At 38.7% G+C, this 27,676-nt stretch overlaps 1 protein-coding gene across 1 annotated transcript in view; it reads right to left on the reverse strand.

Annotated features, from left to right (window-relative positions):
- LOC309686580 (ethanolaminephosphotransferase 1-like) overlaps positions 1–27,676 on the reverse strand; it is a gene marked incomplete at both ends in the record, with an annotated part of 61,084 nt that overhangs the window by 17,765 nt on the left and 15,643 nt on the right. The window contains 5 exons of the mRNA XM_082499303.1: positions 1,188–1,296; positions 9,433–9,701; positions 13,418–13,492; positions 15,578–15,686; positions 22,193–22,261. Of these exons, the coding sequence (XP_082355429.1) occupies positions 1,188–1,296; positions 9,433–9,701; positions 13,418–13,492; positions 15,578–15,686; positions 22,193–22,261 (631 nt within the window). The remainder of the gene's footprint in view (positions 1–1,187; positions 1,297–9,432; positions 9,702–13,417; positions 13,493–15,577; positions 15,687–22,192; positions 22,262–27,676) is intronic.

The following is a 27,676-nucleotide window of genomic DNA, read 5'->3' on the forward strand; positions in this document are numbered from 1 at the left end:
ACCAAAAAAAGCCCCAAACTGTACAACCTTGGTCACACACAGTAAATTTTATACTCTGGGTAAAGCACAAAGGACTGTCAAAACCATGTCCTTGTACATGCCTCTCATAGAAAGCACAGCCTGGACGCAGGGTCCTTTCCAATGTGGGAATTCTGGGAAGCAGTGCTGAGGCTGGAGGTGGTACCTGCTGAAGACCTCCCCATGGGAAAGGGTGGTGAGAGCACATGTCAGTGCAGTGGATTCAAAAGTGCCCCCCCCCCCCCCCCCCAAATGCTCAGATAGCTTCTAGTCAGAGTCAACGTTGGGTGAGCACCTATAACCAAGCTCTCCTCTTGGCTCAAGGACTGAAGACATTACTTGGGATGCAAGTCTAGACTGCCTGAGTCAAACACTTCTTTTGGTGCCCTCTTCTCATTACTTGTATGCTCATATAAAAATTTATATGCTAAAATTTATACGCTGATTTCTTCACCTTCCAAGCAACACATCAAAGATGTTTCACATAAGCATATTTTTAGCTGATTACCATGTTTTTAACTCAGTGTAATGTAACTGCTCTTGTTCTCAGTCTAGCTATAGCAGCTGAAAAATGTTTGCTGCTTATTTCAAACTACACTGAAAGTATCAAAGAGTGAGCAAATAGACCTTTGCTGTGTATGAAGAATGCATCACTTCTGTTTGGAAATAATTCTAAAGAGGAGCTTAGAAACCACCTGGCTCTTTTTCAGATTTACAGTCGTACCTCCTAAGATTACTTAAATAACGCTTTTATTCGTTCTATCTATAATGTTTTGGAGCATAGTGTGCTGCAGGCCAAAACATTAAAGTTACAATCTATGTAAATGTGAGCAACATTTCACCTGAGCAACATGAGGAGTTCCTCAGACTTTGAGAGCCAGCCAGCCAGCACACAGCACTGAACTGCGCGTGCGGATAACAAACACTTTCTGTATTATTTGTGTGCAACAGACAGGAATTCAGTGAGGAAAAGTGTTTCCAAAATTAGCTACTTTTTTAAAGTTTTCCAGCATTAGCCCTTTTAATCAGCTCTATCCATGTGGGTTTTGGACTAGCCAACACTTAGGAAAGCCAAAAAAAAAAAAAAAAAAAAAAAGAAGAAAATATAAGAAATACCTAATCAAAATAATTAAAAAGCAGTACAGTTTTGCATGGATATGGACACTTACCTATCAGCAAGATTACTAATGCGTCTGTAATGTAATAACCAAACAAGAAAGGCTTCTGCCAGACTTCCACACCAACAGCACCAGTGAGCAGATATGCTGCTATTAATACCTATAGAAAAAGGATAATGTATTTTTAATCCTTCACTTCTAAAGGCACAGAATTTCACTTACCATCTCAATACAAATAAAAGAGTAAACAAAATCTGTTCTTTTCCTCCTGTCTCCACTTTACAAGACTTTATGCTGGCTTCCCAAAACAATTATTTTGAAGCAGTGAAGCAGCTTCCAGGGTCATCAACAAAATTATTTAAAATGCCTGAAATACGGTAAGCAAGCAACTTCCCTGCTAACGTGTACCTCTGTTTGTCTGTGGTATTACTGACTTACCTTTTCAAAACACCTACGTTCTAAATCCCTTCTTAATGCCAGGTCTCCCCACTGCACAAGCACTTTCTTGTATTTGCATACAGACTTCAGAACTCGCAATGTGGTTATTTTTGCAGCTCAGCCCCCTGCACTGACCATATCAGAATAACTGAGTGGGGAAAAAAATCTAAGCTCACCTGAAATAATAAAAAAAATAACTGAACGCGAACATGAAGAAATAAAAAGAAGGAGAGGGAGCTGAAGTCTTCCCTGATTTTTAATTTTTTTGACGGATAACATGACTACAGGACACAAAAAGAAACAGGTAGTCAAACTTCATTAAGAATGAAAGAACTCAACACTCGTGAGTCACTTGCTGAAGTGCCACCACTGTCAGTAGTAATGTAAATGTGGTTTCTACTCCCTGGTCAGAGTTAAATTTGTGACGCAGCTGAGGTCAGAAATCTTAATGCACCCAAAACCCTATAGCTCCTATAGCTATAACCTTCACAGCCATCATATTGCTTGCAGCAGCACTGCCTACTGACAGTTTACGGCACCAGTTGTTGAAGTTTTACCATTTTTGGTGTGTAACATGCAAGTGCAGTACTGAACGTGCTGCAGCAGTTCCCAAGCCCTTGCACCCTTGATCCCACCTCCTCAAGGGACGCCCTTCTCCTTTGAAACCTGGTTCCTGGCTTAGCACAAGCCACCCACCCCCTCCACCCCTTTTGCTGCTGGCACCCAGCTAGTGGGGTTGCTGCCCCACTCTTTCTCTTGGCTATTTTGTTCTCAGCTGTTTAGTTTTGCTACAGGACTCATAAGGAGCTGTGTGTTCCATTCTACACGTCTCAACCTCCTGAACTATTCTAGACTTGAATTAACAATGACTGAACAAACACTTATTTCAGCTTTAAATTATTGACTGTGTTAATTATAATGCCATTTTGAAGACTGTATAATCATATACCTATTTCAGGTAACATTCAGTAACTTTTTTTTTTCCATTCAATACAGCTTCGCATGCTGGGATGACAAATATTTTACAGTTTTACCCATGTGATAGATCTTACTACTTTTGTTTAGTTTTTTTAAATACTAATTTTTTACTATATTTGGGGTTTTCTTAATTTTTAACTTCAGCAAACACATTTCCAGTCTTCTAAATTAAATTAATTGCTTTAAAGGTACACTGAAGATCTTTTTCCTAGATACCGAGCTGGCTGCTTAAGATTACAGGTTAGTAGCAGAACACTGATGTCCATTAAACTCCCTATTACACTTAAATATTGCTATATTTTACTTCACTTAGTTCTCTGTACCCAAATTAAAGATTCTTGCCCTATCAGTACATAACTTTTAAAGACCTTTGCTTGAATGGGGCATTGCAGAACAGGATGGTTGAACTGCCTCTGTAAGAGCAGGCAGCACAACAGATCTGCAACGGAGAAGAGCAGCACTAGTATGAGAGTTACACCTTGGCCCATTGAAGACAGTGAGTCAAATTTTGGTCTAAACGAAGGACGGGTATAATGGGTTTTACAACCGACTACAACAGAGCTAACATTTGGCTTTCTGAAGAAATCACATTATGTTATCCATAAGACATGAGGGATGGACTCCTGGCCCCATCAAAGTTGATGGCAAAACTCCAACTGGCTTTGAGGGAGCCTGAATTTACCCTCGCACGCTGGATTCTGAACAGGCTTTTTTTTGTCATGGGATAAAAGAGGAACTTCAGTATTATCCATTAATAGAGTCAGTGTTTTTGGCGGTGCAGCATGAGTACGTATCACTGTCAGATGTCAGCACACCTCTAGGAACAGAAGTGTCGGTGCAATGGGGTCCCTCGAGGGAATCCCCTGCCCTGGGATTCGGTGATGCAGTACTCACAGGTTAAGATTGACTCTTATTTAACAGGTGTTTTGTTTGCAAAACACTCTTTGGCTTCAAATTTTTGGTGCGTTGTTTTTTAAGCACTCGTAACTGAGATCTTGGTATCACTGAAATCAGTAAGAACAAGCTCTTTTGACTCCACTGCAGCAGCCTCAAAGACCTCCTTTAGAAAGCTGGGAGGACAAGAAAATGGCTGTTTCCCTTGATTTAAGCTATATTAGAAAAAAATTGAAGATTGTCAAAATTATTAGACAAAAGCTATGTATGTTAATCAGCTGTATAAGCTTGTGACTGTTTTCAAAGGCATTGCTGGTAAAAAAGTAATAATTAAAATGTACAGCAGTAAAAAAGTAATAATTAAAATGTACAGCAGTACAGGAATAATTCTACTTAAGAAAAGACAGCCAGATTTTTTATTCATCTCTCTGGCATTGATTGGCTTTAGTACTTTTCAGATATAAATCTAGTCTTTAGCAAGTAAAAATGACAACCTTCTGTAAAATGAGAAGTCCAAATTAAATAAGTAAGGATTGTATAGCAAGTTATTGTCAGAAGTCTACAAACTTGGATTCCAACTCACTGCAGCATCTGACCAGGAAAACTTTTGGCTTGCCAAGGCTTTATCTATGAGGATTCAATAGTACCTAACACAGACAAAAATCTAGCATGGTGTTAATTTGTAGGCAGCCTATTGATATGGCAGCCTTTGATACAGCAGCCTATGGCTGGACAGCAGGACAGCTGGCTTTTAAGCAGTAGCTCCCTATATTGTCACAGCTTTGTAAATCGAAACAACACTCACCTTTCTCCCCCTGTAAAATCAGAATATTACTTCTTTAACATGGCATTGGGAGAATTCTACATAGCCATAACACAGTATAACTCCTCGAAATCTCCTAGCTTCTAGCCTTTTAATTATTCTCTAAAATACTTGATTTTTTAAAATTACCATCTCTTTCATGTCTTTCCACTACTGCAGGTGTAAGTTTTGTGACTAAAATGTTCTAGATTGTGTGTGTATGTACATATATTTTTTTCTTCTCTCTAACAATTTACCATTTCTGTTTTACAAACAGGCACATTGGGTATGCTGTACGATGTACTTTTTTTTAAATATGCCGTCTATGTTTTTAAATTCTTTATGATTCTATGATTCTACAAAAATGCCATTTATTTTACTGTAATATTCAATTTCACTAGCATATTCCAATAGCATTAATTGTTCATGTGTTGAAATACTTTCCATTAACACAGTGCTCAAAATGAACATCTAGAGAGCAAAGTAATTCAAAACACAAGGTCACCTTTTTCCTCTGAAAATAAATGCAATGCTTGCCTAAAAAAGTAAAACCTGTCATTTCAATAGGAGTTAGCTTTAGTGTGATGTGGAATTCTTCTGTTTCAATTTTTTTCTCAGTATTTTTTCTTTCGATAAATAGTTAAAGGTGGTAAATTTAGCCTATAAAAATAGTTTTTGATATGTCTTAAAAAGGTCATTTTGCATTTAGACATGCGGTATGTGATAGGTAAACAGCTAAAGGCACGTGGAAGATTAATTAACCAAGAAAGGTTTGAGTATAATCATAATCAAGTGGTTAAGAATGAAGCGACCTGCTGCAGAAAGAACCTGTGCACCACAGGTTCTTCTGTTCAAATTTGACATGGATACACGATGGAGTTTCCCTCAGACAAGTGAGTACTGAGTTGGGTTTCCAGCTGTGTTGGGAGGCAGCTGGAAGCAGACACCATGGCCTGGCCAGCACTGCTTCCACACCCCTATCCCTTCTTTTACTTCAACAATTCCAGTGCGCTCCTACCTTTGGAAATAAATAATAATCAATATTATTTCTTCACAAGACAGGCTATGCTTTCCACACACATTGCAAATTTTCTTAGAAAAACTCTGAAAGTGAATATCTTTTTAACTAAAATAAAAAAGATTCTGAATCCTGGTAACGTCACCAAAGAATGACACATTTGCATCTTAATTTTTCTTTTTAATCGAGACTCTTTTTTTGCCCCTCAGGAGAGACAGAAGTTTTTTTAAAGATGTGTTGTGCATTTGCATTGCTCGGGATTTCTCTGCTGGTTCCCAAAACACAGTCTGCCACAGTACTTCCCAGGAAAAGAGCACATGAAACATATTTCAGCATGAGTTTTGTAAACTGCTTGTCAAAAGAAAAACTAGTATATGGCATCCAAAAAAAAACCCTTCCCCTGTTTTGACTGAAAGGAAAGAGAAAAGTAAGTTCTACAATGTTTCAGTTGCTACTTGCATCCTACACTTCATTTATTCAGAGTTTCAAGGCAGGTAGAGCGTTCTCCCTGAGAACTGAGGTGGGACCCTCCAAAGCTATCGGGCAGGACCAGCTGGGAAAGCATCTCGAACCGAAAACCTGGGGCTTGAGGTCCAAGCGTCCATGCCTTCAGCCATGACTCCATATAGGATCTCTGGTCATCCCCTCCTTACGGAGCTAGGGCAGGGCCAGAGAGAGCTGCCTGTTGCCTTTCATATTTGCTGCTTGTGCTTTTGTGCTTTTTTGGAGCTTGCCCTCTTGGCCGGGGAGAGTGGGAGGAAGGAGCATGGAATCATCTGGGTCTCTCCAGCTCTCACGCAGCTCTTATTTTCACTTTTAAACTTTTATTTAAGAATATAACGGGTACCTCCCTGTTAATCTTAAGGCAGCACTGATGTAAGCAGAGGTATCACTACACCACATTAAGGAAAAATTAATATTTTGTTCCCCTACTATGAACTCAACTGCAGTGGCTTATGAAAAGCAACAGCAGGATTAAGGGAGTATTTCATTAAGGGAATATTAAATGTTTCAGGAGGAAAATAGATTTTTTAAAAAAATCAAGAGAATGTCTGTGGAAATTAATGTATGGCAGGAAGCCTGAAATTTTAATTTCTCAGGAAAGCTTTGTCTTTTGTGCTCCAAGAAACTTAATTGGCAGATATTAGCTTTCTTTGGTTGGGCTTGTGACAAAAACAAAAGGGTTTGTTTTCACAAAATGTATCCAAGAGAATTTCTCACTGAACACAGTAAAGATTTCTTTTTTAGCCTTCTCTTCGCCCCATGACTTTTGGGGTTTCTAATAGGTGTGCTTACCCAAAAATGTATGACATTGTCTAGATGCTATGGTGTAAAGAGGCTCCTCTTCCCGCATCTTTTTCTGCACAGCAGGAGATAGCTCCTTGTGCTGGAGGGAGAGGAGAGGGGAAGAGTTTTCCGTGCTGCAGAAGCCTCCCCCTTGATTCTGGATCCACAAACATAAGAGTCCTCTGACCAAGCATCTCTCAGACACATTACAGCCATTTTTCAAGTTTACAAACCACAGCTTCCTATAAACAGCTGTCTGCTGTAATCAAAGCTAATTGGAGTGCCAATTACAGCCCAGCTAGCGTAATTAGGTTACCAATTCTGATGAGTCATCAAGTTGCAGAAAGATGTGATCTGCATAAGTCCCACAAATTTCTCTATTTATAATGAGGTATTTTTTTCATGAGGAACAGCAGCTCTTTTTATACCACAGTTAACAGAGAGGCAGTGAGAGGGCTGTCTGTGTTTCCGTACAGCGGAGCTGACTCAGCAGCAGTGTCCTGGGAGCTACATGCCAGTTCAGCTTTCATTAAGGTCAACAGTTATCTATTTGCACACTTATACTAATTACTGTATTTCCTGAGCTTTGTGGTGATAACGAGGTCCAAAATTCCTGGCTACCATAAATTTTAAGAGCAGAAGCGGGGGACTAGACCACCTGAACGTCTGAGATGCCAACGTAACAGCATCATGTTGTCAGTGAAATTATTGAAGGCAGAGCAGAGAGGCGCATTCCTGCAGCAATCCAGCTAGGAATGCCATGGAGGAAATCGTGGACTAAACACCAGGAATAATTTTCAAAGCAGCCTGTGAGTGCTTCTGCACTCTCTGACTCTGGTTGTGACTGTGGGAATATCTGGCAGAGAAGGGGTGGGGAAAAAAAAGCAAGGGGAGCGTTACCTTTCTTATTCATCATCAGCCACTTGCTAATGTCATCAGTATCCTCTCCTCCAAGTAGCTGGAGATGAAAAGCTACCTTTAATAGTGCACGCATGATACAAAATTTGCCGAATGGGCTTACAAAACGCAAGCAAGGCAATGTTTGTAGGGGAATTAAGATCTTTTACTAGACTAGTTAGTACAGCTGGAAAAAAAATACGTTACATACTTTCTGGTGTGCATGAAATGTAGGTTGCACTAATGGAAAAAATACTACCTTGATCTACAAATCCTGTCTTGTCTTTGTTCACAGGCAATCACAACTACAAAAGCTAAGTTTTACAGATGGGAAAACTGACATACAGACAGTTCAATAGTATAGTCTTACACCACTGTTGATAATTAAGCTATATAGCATCAAAAATTTCTTACATTTACATGCTTATCATTTTGACTGTAGGCAAATCATCACAGAAGTCACTCGAAAGCAAGCATGCAGGACAGCAATTCAGCATCAGAAGGGAACAGGAAACAGCACTTGTTAGCACCTTGCATCCAAGTTAATCAAAGCAGTTTACAAACTCTACTGAAATTCAGCTTCACCACATCTGTCAGGCAGGGAAATGTTATTACCATCAGTTCCCAGATGGGAAAGCAGTGACAGAAGCACAGGTCACTAAAAGGCACCGACAGAGTTAACAGTACTGCTCTGCTAGTTGATACCAACTCCCAGATTTAACCACCAATACTGTTTGGATGCTGTAGTGATCCAAAAGAGCTTTCTAAATGTTCACATGTATATCTACAGTGATCATCTGAGCAACAAGTGAAATTGGTTTGAACACAGCTACCCCTCTCCTGCTGGAAGAACTTCACTAAGAAGCCTTACACAGACATGGCTGAAACTTGCAGACCAGCTGGCTGCCTAATGTCTTAGTCCTGAGCCAACAACTTCTCCCAGAATCTATTTTCTAGGGGACAAAACAGATGCACCACAGCTGGACCACCGTCTCCGAGTTGTTCTCAAACCACTGGATTCTGATTATGTTTACAGCAATACATCTGCAGCCATTAATTCAAATACTATATTTCCATTAAAACACATATTTGAATATTTGTCAAACTTCTTTTCAATTATGTATATTTGGCTGTACCTTTCATCTCATGCCTGTGACAGGAAGCTCAAGAAGACTGGCTATCTAAGAAATAGATAGGCCAGCCCAGAAATCCCAGCGCTGGGCCCTTGGCAGCGCAATGAGCTTGTTACTGCTGCTGCCCATTTGTCCACCGAGGCCACCACTCACTGTGGTGCCCTGGGCATGTTTCTGAAGAGGTCCACCTCAAGGCAGGACTGTAAGCTGGTCAAGCACTCAGCTGGGGACTGCCTGTTGGCTGATACGTAATTCTTGTTACTGAATGCCATTCCCAGAGAAGAAACCTCTAATGGAATGACTTGGACTTTTTTTCACAGGTAAAACTCACTTGACAACAGTTAATGCTCGCCATATAGGTACAATGCTATTTCCATTACCACATTTGATATAAGAGGTGGTAGAATTGAGGTCTAGTATGGTATGACTGTATAATTATTGTTAATAAACACTACTTGGAATAATTCACTTTGTGCCTCAGAAACTAGTGTTGGTGGGAAAATTGCTTATGGTTTCAGATAGCATAACAATTTTTGTTAACACCACAAATCAAATGCTGTTAAATGACATTCTCACAGGCACTATCTGACTGCGAGGCATGTTGCAAGCCTTTTTTTTTTTTTTTCCTGCAAGGCAATGAATCTCTGATGCTGACAATTTGCTCGAGAATGTCCTTTTTTTGCAAATGCAGGAAATATTTCTGAATTACTTTTAGGGTTATGCTATTTCACATTCAAACTCTTGGCAAAATACATTTGCCTTGAGCTCTATTTTTCTATTTCTGCAATATTATGAAAACACTAACATAGCTAAAAAAATAAAACCAAAACAGGAACGATAAATACTTACCACTTGGCTTATATCGTATCCCCAAGGAAGAAAAAGGACTCCTGTGTTATATTTCTCCCAGTGTGAACACATAAAGTTAAACAAGACAATGCTTAAATATATATACATTGTATATACAGAAACTCCAGTCTTCCCATTGTCACGGGAACAGACAGAAAAAAAAGAAAGCACAAAAATGGAGGTAGCCCAGCTATCCAGCCCATGGTCAAATAATTCTCCCAGAGGAGTACTGGACTGAGTCCTTCGAGCATGTTTCCCATCTATGGAGTCTAGAAGGATTGGGAGAGGAGAAGAAACAAAGAATTAGAGCCCAATAAAAGGAGCCACTTTCCTCACACACAATTCACTACTGCCATACACACACTACTGCAACCACTTTCTCAATGAAAGTGCTGAAAATTGTCCATAGGGTTTCTCACTCGTCCATTGGTGGTGTGGACCCTCTGAGACTTCAGACTCAAAAAGACTGCTTGTGGGGTAGATTCATAAAGGCATTTAGGTTGCCTAACACTAACTGCTTCAATGACTAACAGTTAAATGCCAACCTCAAGGAGCAAATTTCACAAAAGTTATTTGTGTGTGTGCCTACATAAGATATTTTAAAGTCTTTCGGTTGAAATCTTAGGAGACAAAAATACCTTACTGTTAAGGTGAGTTATGTGTTCATCCCTTTTAACACTGAAGTGCTCGAAAGATACCCAGACACTGCACTGGATCTCACTCTGAGAATGCAGTTGGACAATATGGTTTGAGTCTACCTGAGAGTTCCCTGCTGTTGAACAGGGGAAGACCTGCAGCCTGCTCAGCTGGTGGAAAGACAGCAAACATTATGTTTTCTTCTGGGTCACTGAACAGTATTGGTGCTGTGAATGGTACAAAAAGCAAGGGAGATGGCACAAGGGAGGGGCGGTGAATGCAGGGAGGAGGAGGAGGAAGGGGGTCTAGCAGCTGTAACCTTTCTTCGCTGTATTGTCAAACCATACCCTCAGTTTCTTCTCTGAGACTGCTGGTGAGGCTTTTAGGAATATTTTCCTCTTAAAGTTAAGTGTAAATATGCAGGATGAACCTCTCAGGAAAAATACCCAGAAAAAAACCTTACAGATTACTTATTGTTATCCTGATTCTCAAAATAACATGGAGAAGGATTTTTTTTTTAATGTTACTTGGATGGTACTATAGCTAACAATTATTAGCCATTGATAGCATTAGTAACCCAAAACTGACTGAAGAGACAATTCAGCAGAGTGAGACCAAAGACTCCACAGCTGCTATAGATCATATGCTACTTACTTCTCCAGATTATTTGGCAGTACTCTGAGTTTTGTTTAATGTAAATATACTTCAGGGATCTAAACCAGGAAAACGTGGGATTTCATTTTGTACAGATTTTAGACTATCTCCCTATTGTAATACCTAAACAGCTGTGAGATATCCTCTGCTCAAATACAAACCTCTTGAGACAGTTCTCACAACTCTAAAAAACTAAAGATCTCATAGAGGATTTCAAATATGTCTTGCCCCCTTCTAGAGCCACATTCTCTCCCCAGTAATGTTACCACTGAATTGTCAGCGTCTTACAAAAATGTGCAGAAAGAAAACTCCGTAACCTTGAGGTTACTTGAATAGTGTTGCTATAAATGTAGAAATTCTTTAGTCTGTGAAAGGATGCTTTTGAAACTTATCTAGCACATAGGTATGAAAACATCCCTAAACAGTTTATGGTCTTTTATATTTCAAGAACTTCTATCACAAATCAGAGAGAACTCTGTTACAGGGGTAATACTTTTTAAAAATGAGAAAGACGAAGATTGGTCTATTTATAAATTATTTTAGGTTGTCACAAAAGAGTATTCACATTAGATACGAAAATATGTACATCACAGTGAAAGAGTGGGTTTCATTTTGCAGAAAGTTTAGTTTTACTATAAAGAGTTAGGTTTACAATGGAGTCACGAAATACAGTACTTATAATTATAATGGGCATGGGGAAAAATACAGGAACTGTATAACACATACGTAAAATTGGATTTTCACAAATCTTCACACACATTTTCCATGTGGTTTCCCTAGCTTTTTAACAGAGGGAAAATATTTTCTGGTTTAGGTTTCAGTTTGAAATCATTCACATCAACAATGGTGTATGTTCAATAGTGGACATACATTGTCCCACACTTCCATTGTTTTAGAATTGCTATACTATAATTTTGTCTCATGAAGGTTCATAAATCTTCAGTTATATCAAAGTTTATGTAACTTTTAAATAGTGGAATTCAAAATAACAGCAAAGAGCATTCCGTTTTACAGAAAGGGAAAAGGCACCAAACCACCTTAACAAATCGGGGAGGGGGGCGGGGGGGAAGAGCAGCAGGCTAGGGAATTTGGAGAGAGTAACTGCATCTTTAAAAAGGAGCTGAGAGAGAGTAAAGCTGCATATTTGGTTAGTTATTATGGCTCTTTGCAGTCTTCCAAAGGGAAAACTGTGGCCATGCAGAATTAAATCTGAGACTAAATATTTCATTAAGTGGCTTGGACAGCACACACAAAAATCTACATATACCTCAGTTCATATAGCTTAGCCTGTCAACATCATATTCATTGTCTTCCAAGTATTAGGAAGTATAGGTCTCACTGCCAAATAACATCTACATTAAGAATCTCAGAAGCTGAATTTCCAATGAGCTTTCTGGGGTGTCATACACTAACAGCTCCAATATGTAATTCCTATTTATGAAACAATAGCCACTTCATTAAATTCTATGCAATTACATAAAGAATGGTTTTCACAAAAGAAACTGCTGCTTCTGCTAATGATTATAGAGAGCTGTTAGGGAAATCTGACTGGTAGTCAGCTTCAAGGGACAGTTGTCCCAGTGATTTTTATGGTACAAATGCCAAGGCATTTACAGTGCAGAGGGAGATGTCTGCACAAGGGGATAACTCCAGGTGAATCAAGATGGCTCTACATACATGGATCTGATACCAAAAGTGGGCAGCATCTTTGCACGACACTGCAGCGTACATCTAGAACACATTTATGTACAGCCTGGGTATCTTAAGTATGGCACACAAATGCATGGCTGCACTCTGCAATGCAGGGCCTCATAAGAGCCAGCTCCAAAGAGAGTGCACATTTACACAGCACCATGCAGTCCTTGTAAATATACTGCCTTGAGTCCCCCCCCCCAAATTAACTCTGTTGTACCACGTTGCGGACAGACTAGTTTGGAATGAGTTAGCTTTGGAAGAGAAAGCAAAAAAAAAAAAGCCATGCTAATGTGGCTCTCACTCCCAGATCTGCATCAGTTCAGGCCTATGTCTTCACACCACCGCACAGCATGGTGCAAGGTACCTAAAAATACAGTCATGGTATGATATAAAAAGTAAAAATGGAATATGAAACTGAAACTGAGGTGTAGGTATTACGGGAGAAAAACAACAGAAAAGAAAAAAAAAATGATATTTTGTCTCCATAAGTAGCTCAGGCCTGTCACCATATTCACACCATCTCTCCTGACACGCGCCATAAGCACTGAAGCGCCTAACAGTTTAAAACACAATGGTACACTCTTTTTCCTTTTTCTCTGCTCTGCCCTTTATTTTTCCTGTCTTTGAAAGCACCCTCTGCTAATGCCCGTGTCAGGGAGCTTCTCAGAATGTCATCACTGGGAGCCAAGGATTTTTATGAAACCCAATGGCAATGACGTAAGGATTTCCATTGTGCCTCTAAAACAATTTGAACTTTCAAGAGGGATAAAAGCTACAGTCATAGAACCTCTAATATATAATTAAAAATGCTGCTGTTTGGGGTTTTTTTAAGTCTTATGGATGTTTTTCGTTTTTTTGTGTTTTTTTTTTTTTATTTCAGAGAACTGTTTTGGCGAGACATCAATAATTTATTCGTGATGTCTCTTCATCTCAATATCAGCACTAGTGAACTAGTAGATATGAAGACGTCAGACATGTAAATGATTTCATCGGACTTTACCTAAAGCGTAAGCACAAAAGGTGGTAAAAGCACTGAATAGCCACACCCAGGTGGGAACAAGTCCAGGACTGGTACCTGAAATAAATCGGGTAGTGAGTCAATGTAACAGTGGTTAACATCAAAGAAATCCACCCATATATGCATATACATATGAACAAGCTGCCACTGATTAGCCACTTACATCAAACAGATTGAAATAGTTGATTTTGACCGTAAGTCATCAGCGAGCCCTATCAGAGAAGCAACAAGCAGGTTTGAATGTGTTCATACCATAAAAGAGAGAAGATAAGGTAAAGGGGTTTTGGTCCTGAAATGACTCTAGCATTGCACAAGATAATGATAGTAACTGGGCAAAAATTTTCACAGGTCATGGGAAGACTATCCATCAACAAATTTGTTAACGTTTATGTAATGACAAAAAAAATGTTTTCAAGCATGATGATTGTTATTAGTGCCAACATGGGGTTTGTATAGCACTTTTACCATAGAGATCTGAAAGGAAATTTTTGTCCTTAGGCTAGGACAGATCTTAGCACTCTTTTTTTTTTTCCTTGAAGAAAAAAGGAAAAGAAAACTGAATTGGGCAAAACCCAGAGTTCTGTTATTGCTCTGCTGATGGCAATAACCCACGGTTGCTGTTCCTTTTTTAAAGAAATCAATCCTTTTTCCAAAGAGCATTCTACTTAACTTAAAACATGATCCAATAAGGACTACACCAGCACTAAAGAACTGTACATGCAAAGCCCTCTCAGGTTTCTGGCGTCTGGCACGGAACACGGGGAAGACCTGCACACAGAGGCATGTCCTTGCTGAGCGGGGCGATGCTGGTACCTAAAGCAGTGCCCTGACCACCTTTGTCTCAATGCCTCATCTTGGCCCTCTGAAAGAAAAGACGGCAACTCCTGACCCCTAGCTGCAAATTTTCAAACTGTAGAATGAAAACCAGCTGTCCAGGAAATTAAGTCTTTTATTTCTGATCCTAGGTATGGGCTTGATATATGATACTCAAAAGGCTCGTTAGGTTGCATGAGCGTTTTCAATCAATTGAGAAATGATGGGAACTGTTCTTGTGTGAAATCAAGAAGAGGCTTGCAAACTACTCGTAGAGGTCTCAACTCTAACAGACTTCACCATTTCAAATGTCTTCAAGTTCAATGCCTGTCTACTGGGAATGTGTCAAGACAAAATTACCCCATTAAAAGATCTGTGCTCGATGTTCTTTTATTACAGAACTTAGTAAACATCAGCTGCATTGATAAAAAACAAGTGTTTAAGGATGAGGCCAGATAACTACATAACACGCTGGTCCTGAAAACTTAAATGCTCATACGGGACAACTTTTGAACGAAAACCACTAACAAGTATCCCTGCCCCTAGAACTGTCGTGATAAATGTACAAACAGGTCATGCCAAAGGGTACCTTCTGAATCTAACCATGGGCATAAGAAATTAAAGTCAGCAAAAAAACCCAAACTTAATTGTTTCAGGAAATAAAAGTGTTAAGCCTTCACCAAATTGCCTAGTTTAAAGAAAAGCAACGTTTTTTATATATTAATCACCTGGGAGATGCTTACTACTTACTGTAGGCTCCAACAGCTGGTCTGAGAAGTCCAGAACAGAATGTGCCCTACGTTGAGGAGCAATCAGCTCCAAAAAGTTTTTGACTTGGTCTGCCATGAGGAGCAAATACAGACCTGGACTTTGAAAGTCATAATTTCAAGACACATTTGTTTAAAAACTATTTTTTCTTTGTCTAGAAGCAGTCTTGAATGTGGGGGGGTATGGAGTAATGAAAGGGGAATTAACTCATTTAGGTACTGGGAAATGTGAAACCAATGAAAATTTTATGGAGAACATTAGGGTGGGTTTTGGCTGTGTATTTAAATCCTGGAATATGCTTTAACTAAAATGAGATATTATCACAGAATTCAAGCAGCACATGCTGAAACCCTTACTTAGGGATGAAATTAAACAAGGTTTTTCAATAAAGTGATCTAAATTTATAATGCCATGTGTGAGGTCAGATCCTCCTATATGGACATGAAGCCTCATTAAGGGAATGAGCAGAAGATTCACGTATCTGATACCTCCCTGCATCATTCAGAAGTATGACATAAGCAGCTCACTAATTCAGAAAAATTACAACATAAGGATATTTACCTGAGGCAGTGTAGTCCCAGTCATAAAAAGATATTAGAAAATAATTAACTAAAATCATGACAAATCCAGAGAATGTTAACAGGTTGGGTGCAATCCACAAAGGCACTATCTGTTAAAAAAGAAAGAAAAAAAAATTAAGAAAAATTATATTTCAAATTGTAAGTCCTCTTTTAATTAAATAGTTTATATTTTTTATCAGGAAAGTAGAAGCCTGCATACAACATCAGCAATGTTCAGTTTTGCGCATATTTTCCCATTTTCAAATTACAATACAATTTTCATTTCTGAAATTTATTTTCAAATGTAATTTTTTTGCCTGACCTTTGTGATTGCAGTAAAAATGTAATTTAAAAATCTTGTATTTCTTATGTTATACATTATCCTCATTTTCCCAGCCACCAAGGAAAGCTTCTCATGATTGTGTGTATCACAACTGAAAGAAGACTGCAGCACCCCAGTGTGGTAATTCATCATCCACGTGGCAGGTTCTTTTTAAGAATTCTATTCCCAAGTTATAACAAGGAAATTTCCTCTTCTAAAATATGTCTATAATTTCCAACTCAAAATATCAACGAAATCAGACACCAAGTGCATTACACTTATAGATTCAGAAGATCTCCCTGTTACAAGCATCTCCCTACTTCTCTAGATATTAACTTTCTGCAGGGTCTCCCTCTTCAGACATAAATTACAAAGACTCCTCCCAAGTAACATAGTTTCTCCAGAATATTTTCAGAAATAGCATACACAGCTTTCTACATGATTTTTAGACAGTATATATTTTCAGAAATACTAAGTATCAACCACTACCATCACTCAGACACAGTATCAATATACTCAAAATATAAAAATATCGGAGGCTTATAATCAAATTCTTTGGAGTGTTTAAGGACTGAAAATGTACATAAAGTACTGCGACACTATAAAATATTACAAAACAATATTAAAGAAAAAGAAGAAAATTTCAGATATTAGTAATAGTTTTGAAATCAAGTGTTTTGTTAATTTATTTGGACTAGTTAGATGGACAGACAGATAAATACATATTAATGTATATACATCCTTACATTTCCTCTATCCTATTACTACATGAAAAATTTGCATATCAAATTTGAATGCTTGGACTCATTGATTATCCAGACTAGATATTCTTTTTCTGCTATAGAACAATTAATACTATTCAGGAGAAATTAACTGATGTTGTAGAGTGTACACTGTAAACTTTCAAAATCAGATGAAAATTCCTGAATATTTTTCAGTTATAATTCTTAGATGTTTTCTTTAATAACATTGGGGAAAATATCTGACGGTTGCTTTCCTTATGACCAGGATTTTATCACCAATGTTAAAATACAGTACATCAGCTCTCATAGTGCTTAAAACACATCAGGGAATACATACAGCTACAATAAAAAAAATTTAACATATCTATAATTCTGAATGATAGATTCTAAATCCCTGAGAACAAGTGACAGCAAATATTCCCTGAAGCTCCTTTAGGAGAACACCTGAGGAGGAACCCTTCTCTGCATGGTCCCCTCTTGCTAAGTTGCTGGCAGGCTCAGCATGCAGCGACAGCGCCACATCTCCTAATTTTGCTACCCAGGGATGCAGAAACTTAGTAAGACAGAGGCCTGGTATTAATCGCCTGCTGTGGAATTTGTCTGATGTCTACAACCTTACATGAAAGAAGAAGGACAGAACCTGAAGAAATTCTAGATCGGTCTCTTTCTATCTAAAACATAGATCAAAATAGTGCATTAAGACAGCCTGCGGATGGATTGTTTACATGGATATACAGATGCCAACCAACATATTGTTTCAAAATGACTGATTTCTCCTGTCTGATTCATAATAATTGTTGATTATTAAATAAAGTGGGGTGCAATAAATGTCTGCTTTCTAATCAGGTTCATCATTGTCAATGGTCATAATGTCATTATTAAGTTATTACGGGAAATAATTTATGCCTATACAGTGCAAAAATGAAGACACTATTTTAACTCACTTTCTCGGTAACATGTATTTCAAGAAGGAAACCATCAAAGCACATTGCTATACTTGCAATCCCTTTGGCTAGCAGACACGCCTTGAAAAATAGTTACAGGAGACCAATCCTCAGGAAAACAGCCTCTCCTGCAGTTAAACCCCTAAGCATACTCTTTTGATCCTGTTATGGTTTGAGAGACCCATAAGAATTTATTTTTATTTAGACAATCATTCTATCACCTCCCCACCCAGGAAAGGGAATCGGGAAAAACAAGAAAACCTGGGAGTTGAAGTATAAACAGATTTAATACAGTAAGATTAGATAATTAACATTAATAGCACTAAAGAACCAATATTTTTCCCAATACCAATACAGAATATGCAAAAATTATGTTCAGCCCATTCTATCATTAGGAAGCTGTGCACTCCCAGCAGTGGACAGCAAATGTCGGACACTGTGAGCGCTACAGCTTTGGGAGAAAGGGAAGGCCTCAGGAGTCCAGCACCAGGGCACAAAGTTCTTGGGAGAGAGAGAACTTCGCAGCAAACTTCTAATTTATAGTGAATGTGATGTTGATAGTATAAATAACCCTGTCGGCCAGCTTGGGTCAAGTGCCCGGGTCTCACTCCTCCTCATCCCTGCACCTGGCGAGCTTGAAAACACTGAGACCTTGAGACCCACGCACCACAGCTGGCTATATACTAAATATTTTCACAAATTCAGACACTGGAGTCTTCTAAAAGTGCAGTCTTCCCAAGCATTAGAAGAGAAACTAGTCTTGTGTCACTCAAACCAGGACAGATCCTTACCAAACCTAATCTGCCTCAGTATTTGGAAAGTATTCCAGTTGCAAAATCCCTTTTGTTATATTTAATGCCCCTTATTCTTTTGGTTGGTATTACGCTACCATCACCCTATTTCACAATTCACAAATTACAGGGTGTTAAAGATTAACTTATTACACACGTTGGAAAAACACAGCCTAAATTTACTAGTATCCTATAGAAGGACACGTTGCAATCTTTGTTATCTAATCAACAGAGAGTAGAAGTCCAATACACCAATGTGCTGCATGAGTAATACAACTGGAGGTGACACTGGGGAGAATCACGTCTGCTCTCTGGCAACACGATCATATGCTTGAACCTTTCAAAAAACTTTTTGTTCCGCAAAATACTAACTGATTTCTGTTTTAACGGGTCTACAGGCATACATGCTAAAAGCCTTAATACAAACAGCCAATGTTTTGATATATCAACTATTTGGATAATAAACAGTAACGTACACATATTTATTTAAAGCTCTGTTCAAACTTGAAATGTTCCTAACTAAGTCACTTGAGACCACTAAAATTCTACTCATGTCCAATTCAAGTGATAAAATCAAAGTTCATACAGGCAACTGGGGGGGTTAATTGACTTCAGTGGGGCTGGCATACACCTGTGTATCCCAGTGGGATTTCCTCCTTTTCCTCTCATTGTCCTGCACAAATGCGATTTCTCATGAATACAAATAGAGAAGGACTATTCAGTTCATGTAGTAGCTAAGCAATACTATCCATTATTATCTGTCAGAGAGCACGATTGCGCTTTATTATAAAATACAAATCTTAATTAAAGGCAGAAGGGCTGAGCATTGGATTAATTACTTATTTAAGAAGAAATATATAGAGCTGCATAATCAGAATATTTTTAAATAAGATGGAAAGTTAGTTGTTACTCTATAGTTTCATATTGGTGTTACCATAGTTACACGCAACATGGAAAAGCTGCCACGGACAGGAGTATCTTAGGGTACTTCAAGCCCATTATAGAATCCAGGCATGAAACATTACCCTTCTGTTTTAGCACCAGCTTCAACAGGTTTCTGAAGCACATACATCCCAAAACCACACACAAACTGACACAAGCACATGATACATACAGTGCATAAGAAATACACCTTTGGAAGAGGAAAGAGAGGAAGGTAATCCTCAGGATTCCCAGGTGAATTTTTAACCTAAATGCACAAATTCTTTGCTTTCCTAATGTCCCCATCATAGGTAAATATGCTGGATTATGACAATATGTTTTCAGTTCTTATGTATGTCCATATCCCAGCTCATAAATTCCCATAAATTCCCAAATGTGAGGCTCTCCTTAATTTCTTACAACATAAGAAACACATCTTACAATGAATTCTGTGTTACAGAATACAGAGGAACAGAATACAGAGGAACTTGTGTTGCCATTAGGACTAAATTGACATATGAAAGGTCAGACCTAAATCCCAAGCCTCTGTTCTCATAGGGTTTTTCCATTTCCTTGGCTCTGTGAAATTGTGCGTTATTTGGGTTTTTTTAAAGTCCTCTAGAATCTGTTAAAAATAGTCCATGTGGAATGCTTATTTTCACCAGATGAGAAACTAAAAGATTATTGATTCATATCTGTCTGCCATCTTATGCAAATTGATGTATTAGGATGTCTGAACTGAGAGAAATTACTTCTCCCTGTCATCAAGAAGCACACTTGCACTGCTCAATTTTGAATGACCGGGTTAGATGCAATATTTCTTCTTCTTAAAAAATTATCCCAGCTTTACTATGTCCCCGTTATAATTCATATAACAGGCACAATCTACACAAAAATCAATTATGAGTAAATGCATTCAAAGCTTCTCCTTCAAACGATAAGATTTGACCACATTTATTATGATAACACTATTTTACTCACAATTCAAGAGAAAAAAAAAAAGTATTTTTTGGTGAAGATATGAGCAGAATCTTCTTGGACTGAGTCTGGGGCAACAGTTACTGCAACACCTGGATTCAGCACCTAGCCAGGAACGCAACCATTCCAGCAACCTCAGTTCCTACTAATATTTTACAAACAGTTAAATTTTGGCCAAGAATTTTGGCGCTCCCTCAGTTCTCATTTTTACCTCTGGGAGCAACCAAGAGGACTCTACTGCAATCTCCGTTACATACATATTGCTTTCACCTCTGCATTCCCAGCTCCTCTGCAGGACTCTGATTTTACCTGGCAGTATCTTTTAACGTTAGAATGACTACTTCTACAAAAGCTAAGAGCAATATAACTTCCCTTTAATTCCTTGTGATGCATCACTGAGAATTACCCTGTAATGCTCTTGCACCAGAAGGCAATGCAGAGCATTTGTTGCTCTATCTTCAGGGCTCAAACTGAACAAAATGCTGAAGTACAGACAGCACCTGCTACTGTCTTTGGTTCTGCACTCAGATCTCCCAGTTTTTGGAACAGGTTTTCAGTCCTGTGCTCTGGTTTGGGTTCTCCTCCCGCAAGGAGTGAACAAAATCATGCTCAGCTAAATTTTAAGGAGGTTTAAAACATGTCATTAATTTAAAAAATCATTAGGAAAAAAAAAATGGAAGAACTTCTCTCTGAAGGAATTTTTTTGCTGATAATACTCTCCCTTCAATGATTGCAGATGAACACCCATGGGCCTCCTAAACCAAAGTGCAAGTGCACAGTAAAGCCTCTGCTCATCTCCCGCTCGGGACTCCAGAGGGCTGGGGGGGCTTTTCTGCCTCCTTGTTTTCCTCGATGTTGTGGTGGGAACCGAAACAGAGTTTCTGAACTGAATTACTGAATTCAGTTTCCCATCTTCAAACTGCTTTTTTCTCATACCGTGTTCAGGTTGTTTTTTTAATTCTGAAGTTAGATCTAGTTGAAGATGTCCCTGCTCATTGCAGGGGGACTAGACTAAATGACCTTTAAGAGTCCCTTCCAACCCAAACTATTCTATGGTTCTATGATAAACACTCTCATGAAATTACATTGAGGTTATGAATGAGAGATTATTATTTTCCTGCTATATCAAGCACAAGCAATACCTGAATTATAGAACCCACAGATGGCAGATCCAATAACACTCTGACCACATTCATCCTCTTTTGTTTGCATAAAGATCTGTTTCCCAGTCTGCTTCAATCTAAAGATTTCCATTTTCTGCAGATGCAGAAATCATTGCTACTTTGGAGATCAATAAAGTTCAAATTTATTTGAGATACAGTCTTTTTTTTTTTTTTTTTGCCAACAACAGCAAAACTAATTGTGAGCAGTTTTATTTTTAAAACCTGCAGATCATAATGGATTCAAGAGATGCCATCTTCCAATCATTATGGTGATCATGGTAACCACTCTCATTTTCAGCTTCTTAGAGAAATGCCTCACTCCCTCGAGCAAGTACCCTTGGGAGAAAATGAGACAGCACTTGCATAAAATCATGTGCACAGCACAGAGATAAAGACACGCTGTTGTTAGGCAGCATATGCTGCACAAAAATAATTTGTGCTAAGTAAACCCTTCAACGTCTGCAAATCTGTTTAATGAAACATGTAGTAATGAAAGAAGTAAAAAAGAAACGGATGTCTTTTGTACAGAGATCAGAAAAAAACCCCAACCCTTGTTTTTCTAAAAAAAACCCCACCTAAAAATCCAACCATACTCATCTTAAATATAGCTATATATCCTGTAACATTTGTTTTCTTTTATACAGATGTCCTAATTTCAACTTTATCACTACGTATTTTTAAATGAAAATACATACTGTATTTAAAACAAATTCTTACATTATCATGTGATATTTCTATTAAATAAAATTCTTACCTTAATAATTTTGTTCCAGATGGGCTGCATAATATATACAGATAAAGGATTTGTATCCACAGCACTGTACTGTGAGGAAAAAAGCAAACATGTTAAACAAAGCACTGAACAATGCATATTTTTCCATCACTGTATATCCTTCAACATCTAAGGACAATCACTCTGAGCATGACTGGTGCAAATTTATTGTATTCTGACGACCATTCATACAGTTTTAATTTAATTTAAAAGCACTGGCCTGGTTTACAATTACCTTGTTAGCAACTCTATGTACTAACACAAAGGTTTAGGCTGATGAAATAGCAAACAGTTCTGTAGTCACATTTTACTTTTAAATTCTTATTCATTTCACAAGTTATCCTAGAAGACTCCACATTTCTACTGTATTTTGGATTTAATACCTTTATTTGCACTACCAGTAATGCATAGTCTGAGCAGCAGTTCATTGCTAGTATGTGGAATAGGTAGTGCATATGGAATATGGACATAAGTGGAATATTATCTCGCAGAGATACACAGCTTTTGACACAGTAAAACAGTTGCATTTGCACTATGCTAATTATTTTAAGGTGATGTTATTATAAAAATAAGTTCTAAAATAGCACAGTTCATTACCACAATAAAATTTCCCTACTGCACAGACTTGTAAAAATATTTCATGTGTTTTATAAATTCCAATAAGTATGCATCTGTATTTTTTGCAAACAAAGTATTTAAGAAATCTGAGCGTACCCCAAATTGCTGTTGTCTACTTTCTCCTCAGAGGACAGTATCAAGTTTTATCCTGCCTTGAGGTTGCAGAACAGGCTCAGAACAATCTGCAGAAGAATGACCTTAACTGGTAACACCACTCACAACTACATTCTTCAGCCCTGGCAGGTCCACGGTGGAAGAAGTTAGTCATCATTGGGGTGGTACACATAAGTCTTTCAAAAATGTTGGATTTTGAAAGTGCATATATGGTTTCTGTTGTTAGTGTGATGCTTACGACTCACAAAGATTCAGATACATCTATACACAGCATTGTCCAAACATCGCGTGCGGACAATGGGAATAAGATAGGGATGTGTTAGACCACAATTTGTCGAAGCTGTTCAAGTGCAGAAGAGCTGATGACAGAGAGGCTTTCACTTCACCTAACTTCAGCTAACAGCTAATTGTTCCCTCTATAGTTAATTTATCGACATCTCTTAGCCAACTGCCCCTTGGGTGAGATGACACTCTGGAAGTACCCGTTTCAAGTCATTAATTATCAGAGGAGCCCAGACACCTGTCTTAAACTTAGGCACCTTTTAGGTGACTGAAGTCTGGCAAAAATGAATATCAGTTTCAGTGTCCCCATTCTCCAAGCTTTTACACACACACTTAACCTGCACACATCGAACTAAGAGCTTTCAGTGCATTTGCAAACGGGACAAAAGATGAACGCAGCATGCCTCAGGTTTTGAACGCACAGTCTATGACTCTTCATCTAATCTTTCTGAGGATATCAGGCTACGGAGTGCTTAAGAACTCTTCCACACGTTTCCTTTTTCTATCTGCATACAAAGGATACATTTTAATTACTTTCTGGACAAAACAAAGCATTTGCTTAGTTATTTTGTAATTTGTGGTTAAGTCTTAATCACAAATGGTATACTTGTAAAATTATTATAACACAGCTACACGTTGTGAATACACATTGGCAAATATCCAAGAAATTACCTATCAGCTTACTGCTCAGTCCAGGCAGGTTAACTTTCCACAGGGAATAAAACGTACAGTTTAGTGAAGTGGACATCACTGATTTGTTTTTTCTAAAAATATTGGAAGTGCCACTTATGTGTATAATTTTTCTCTGTCTGCCACCCTTACTGTTTCAAACATGAGACAATTCTGTCATCAACAGCATTTCTGCCAGAATATATATGAGAATTTTTAAATACATTACCTCAGAAAAAAAGAATTTGCAGGTAAAACTAGTGTCTTCACTATTCTGTATGTATTTGCAGCTCCAGATGCTGTATTTTATACTGTATCTTTCAAACAGTGTTACAAATTATTGATCTTTTGATGTTCCAGCTTGCACGCAAGTTAACCCGGTCTGAACTTCCCATGGGCTTTGCTTACATTGATGCCAAAAATAACAGTATTACTGAGCCATACAATACCTAGGCCAATAGAACAGTCAACTAGTACTTAATTCACATGAGAACTATGGAAATGCTCTGAAAATGAAGAAAAGTCAAAGTATCTATTAGCACTATTGAGGCTCCAGGTAATCAGGAATCTGCCCAAAACTTCTCTGTAGCTATTGCCCGTTTCCTTACCTCAACTGGTATTTCATAGACTATGTGAGGTGATAATTTGCTGACCAGCAAATTCAATGAATTCAGCCATAGCTGGATAAGAATACACGAAGGTCAAAATATGTGACCTTTGCTCCTGCTTTGGCTATCTCATTCTCCCTTCCACCCCAAGCCTTCAAAGTCATGAATAAAACCACAAAATCCTAGTTAAATAACAACAGTAAAATGAGGCTCTCTACCCAAAGTACTCACTGGCTGTCCAGAACTATTACTTGCTCCCAGGAGAAAAAAAGGAAAAACTATTTCATTTCTTTAAGATTTTTTTCTTAATTAGAAAATATGAGAGATTATATAGGGATTAAATAATTTCTATATTTTCTTAAATGGAAAATATAAGAGATCATGTAGTTTTCCAACACATCTTTATATAATAGACACAAACATAAGACACAGTCAGCTTTTTGTTTGCTTGACGGTTTCCAAAGTCAAGCATCAAAAATCAAAACAGTCCTTATTTTAAAAAAAAAAAAGTAGAATTACAGCCAGCTTCTGTTACTTAAAGACATTTCAAAACCCATCGCACTTCATGCTGTTCATTCCTACATCTGTGGCTGAACCATAGTCCTCTAGGCAGGGAAGGGCCTTCAGCAGATGTGCAGAAGAATGGAAGTTTGCTCTTCCCTCGTCAGTAATCTGTTTTCACCAGACCGAAGGAAACACCCATGGAAAAAGCATTCCGCTAGTTTTCCGCCATGGCAAAAATAAAATTTGACAAATAAAATCTGCTATACAGTTTAACACTCTGCTTTGCTCTGCTCCCAAGAAGCTACTAACCCCAAGACCATGAAATCCACAGGAGTTTAATGTTCATGGCTGCTCAGAAAAGCAAATTACTGAATAACACAAACACGAATGCAAGAGTACACTGAACCTCATGTTAAAAAAACAAAAGTACTACCACTTGCTATTGCTTAATTCTGTCCTTTTCAGGGCTCTTACATTAAAAGACAGAAGTGGAGGGTAAGTCTGTTGGAGGTTTTTAAGTACAAGTCTGATACAAGTGCTAAGCACTCCCCAGCAAACACTTTCTGTACTAGAAAAGGGATCTTGATTGTCTTTATACAAAGAATACGGGCTTGGATTAATGAGAAAGCTTCTCCTAATTATTTTTAAAATGAGTTGTAATAGTTAGGAGGGAACAGCAATAGTGAGGGAATAGGAAAAATGGCATTAAGCAACTCCATCTTACTCTCAAGATCAAAAATGCCTCTGCTGTTTTGGTTTTTTTTTAATGGCTGCCATCTCCTTGAAAGCCATCTGCTTTCCCTCTCTGCGTTAATAATGGCTTCTAGCAGAGCTAGAAATGAGAATACATGTGAGCAGACACACGTGCACACATACATGTTGATTCGGGTGGCAGGTGTAAGATGTACTTTTACTCTGTGTTCCTGCGTCTTAATCTCCATCCAGGGGATCCAGCACAGCACCAAGTCTGTACCAGTCAGCTGTGTTAGAGGGAAGAAGACAGGTGAGGGAATTAAGGTGAAGGGGGAAAAAAGGTACAAACACCAAGAAAAGTAAGAGTAAGGATAGAAAAGTAATTGAGAAAAACAAGAGAAAGAAAAATGAGCCAAAGCAAAGGTTTGGTACACAGAAGAAAGCCAACTGTTGTGGATCAGCAGAGCCAAGCGAAGCCAACCCACCTGTGGGTCAAAAGCACTCGCAGCGATTGAGGTCTGCACTGCTAAATACAAGACAAACAGTACCTTCTGGCTCACATCCACACAGCCCAGAAACACCTCCCCGTATTGCAAACTGGTCACATCCACACCTCATAGCACTTGGTGGAGGGGGTTGGGGCCTCATTATCTGGCCCTGCACAGCTAACACATTATTAGCGTTGAGTATGTTTCAGTTCAAAATTTCTAAAACATTCCAGAGACTACTGTGTAACCCAACAATAATGCATTTTCAGAGCATGGAAGTGAAAGCTGGGTGTTGTGCATGTTCAAAGATCCAAAAGCCCGTGTTGGGAGAGTGCTGAAGGATAGTGAAAGCCAAAAAAATGGTGTGTAATACCTTCAGAATGGACTATTTCCAAAACAAAGCCTAGCTATTGTCTTGGAGAGACCTTCTGGAAAAGAAAAAAGAACCAGGGAGAGAGATAACCATTAATCAGAGCAGACAGCTGGATCTTCACTGGGCTCCCTGGCCCTCTCCAGCCTTGCACTGGGGAGGTATCCCAAGAATAAAACTTTGAAATGAAGAGAAGAATATAAAGCACATCCACACAAACTTCAGAGTCAGGAGAGAAAGCAAGTTGCAAGAAACGCAGTTCCATTAACTGCTGGGAGACAGTTATTTTAACTCAAGCCGGTCCTTATGCTAACGGACTATTCCTTTCCTGTATTTATATTATCTTATTCCAAGTAGCACTGTACTGTGCCATACAGCCACATAAATCCAGAGATACAGAGTAAAACTCTTGTGAATCGTTTACACTCGAATTGTTGGCATCAAAATGACTCCGTAGGTTTTAATTTTGTATTAGTAGCAACAAATTCGCAACACTTCACATTCCTGCCCAGAAATCAGCCAATTTTAATTTTTCATTAACTTCATGATTCAGCACAGGATTTATTATCTCGATTGTATACACTGGAAGACTGAGGCACAGATGGGCTGTGATTCACCCTAAAAGTATATAGCAAAGGATCACAGAATCACGGGATCTTCAGAGTTGGAAGGGACCTCTAGAGATCATCTAGTCCAACTCCCCTGCTAAAGCAGGATTGCCCAGAGCACATTACTCAGGACTGCATCCAGGCGGGTCTTGACAATCTCCAGGGAAGGGGACTCCACAACCTCCCTGGGCAGCCTGTGCCAGTGCTCTGTCACCCTCACCGTAAAGAAGTGTTTCCGTGTATTTGAACGGAACTTCCTGTGTTCTAACTTGTGCCCATTACCCCTCGTCCTGTCACTGGGAACCATTGAAAAGAGCCTGGCTCCATCCTCCTTCAACCCACCCTTTAGATACTTGTAAGCATTAATAAGGTCTCCCCTCAGCCTTCTCTTCTCCAGGCTAAAGAGTCCCAGGTCTCTCAGCCTTTCCTCATAAGGCAGATGCTCCAAGCCCTTAATCATCTTAGTTGCCCTTCGCTGGACTCGCTCCAGCAGTTCCCTGTCCCTCTTGAAC

This window comes from Vanellus vanellus, assembly GCF_965231255.1.
Source record: "Vanellus vanellus genome assembly, chromosome: 2".
NCBI lineage: Eukaryota > Metazoa > Chordata > Aves > Charadriiformes > Charadriidae > Vanellus > Vanellus vanellus.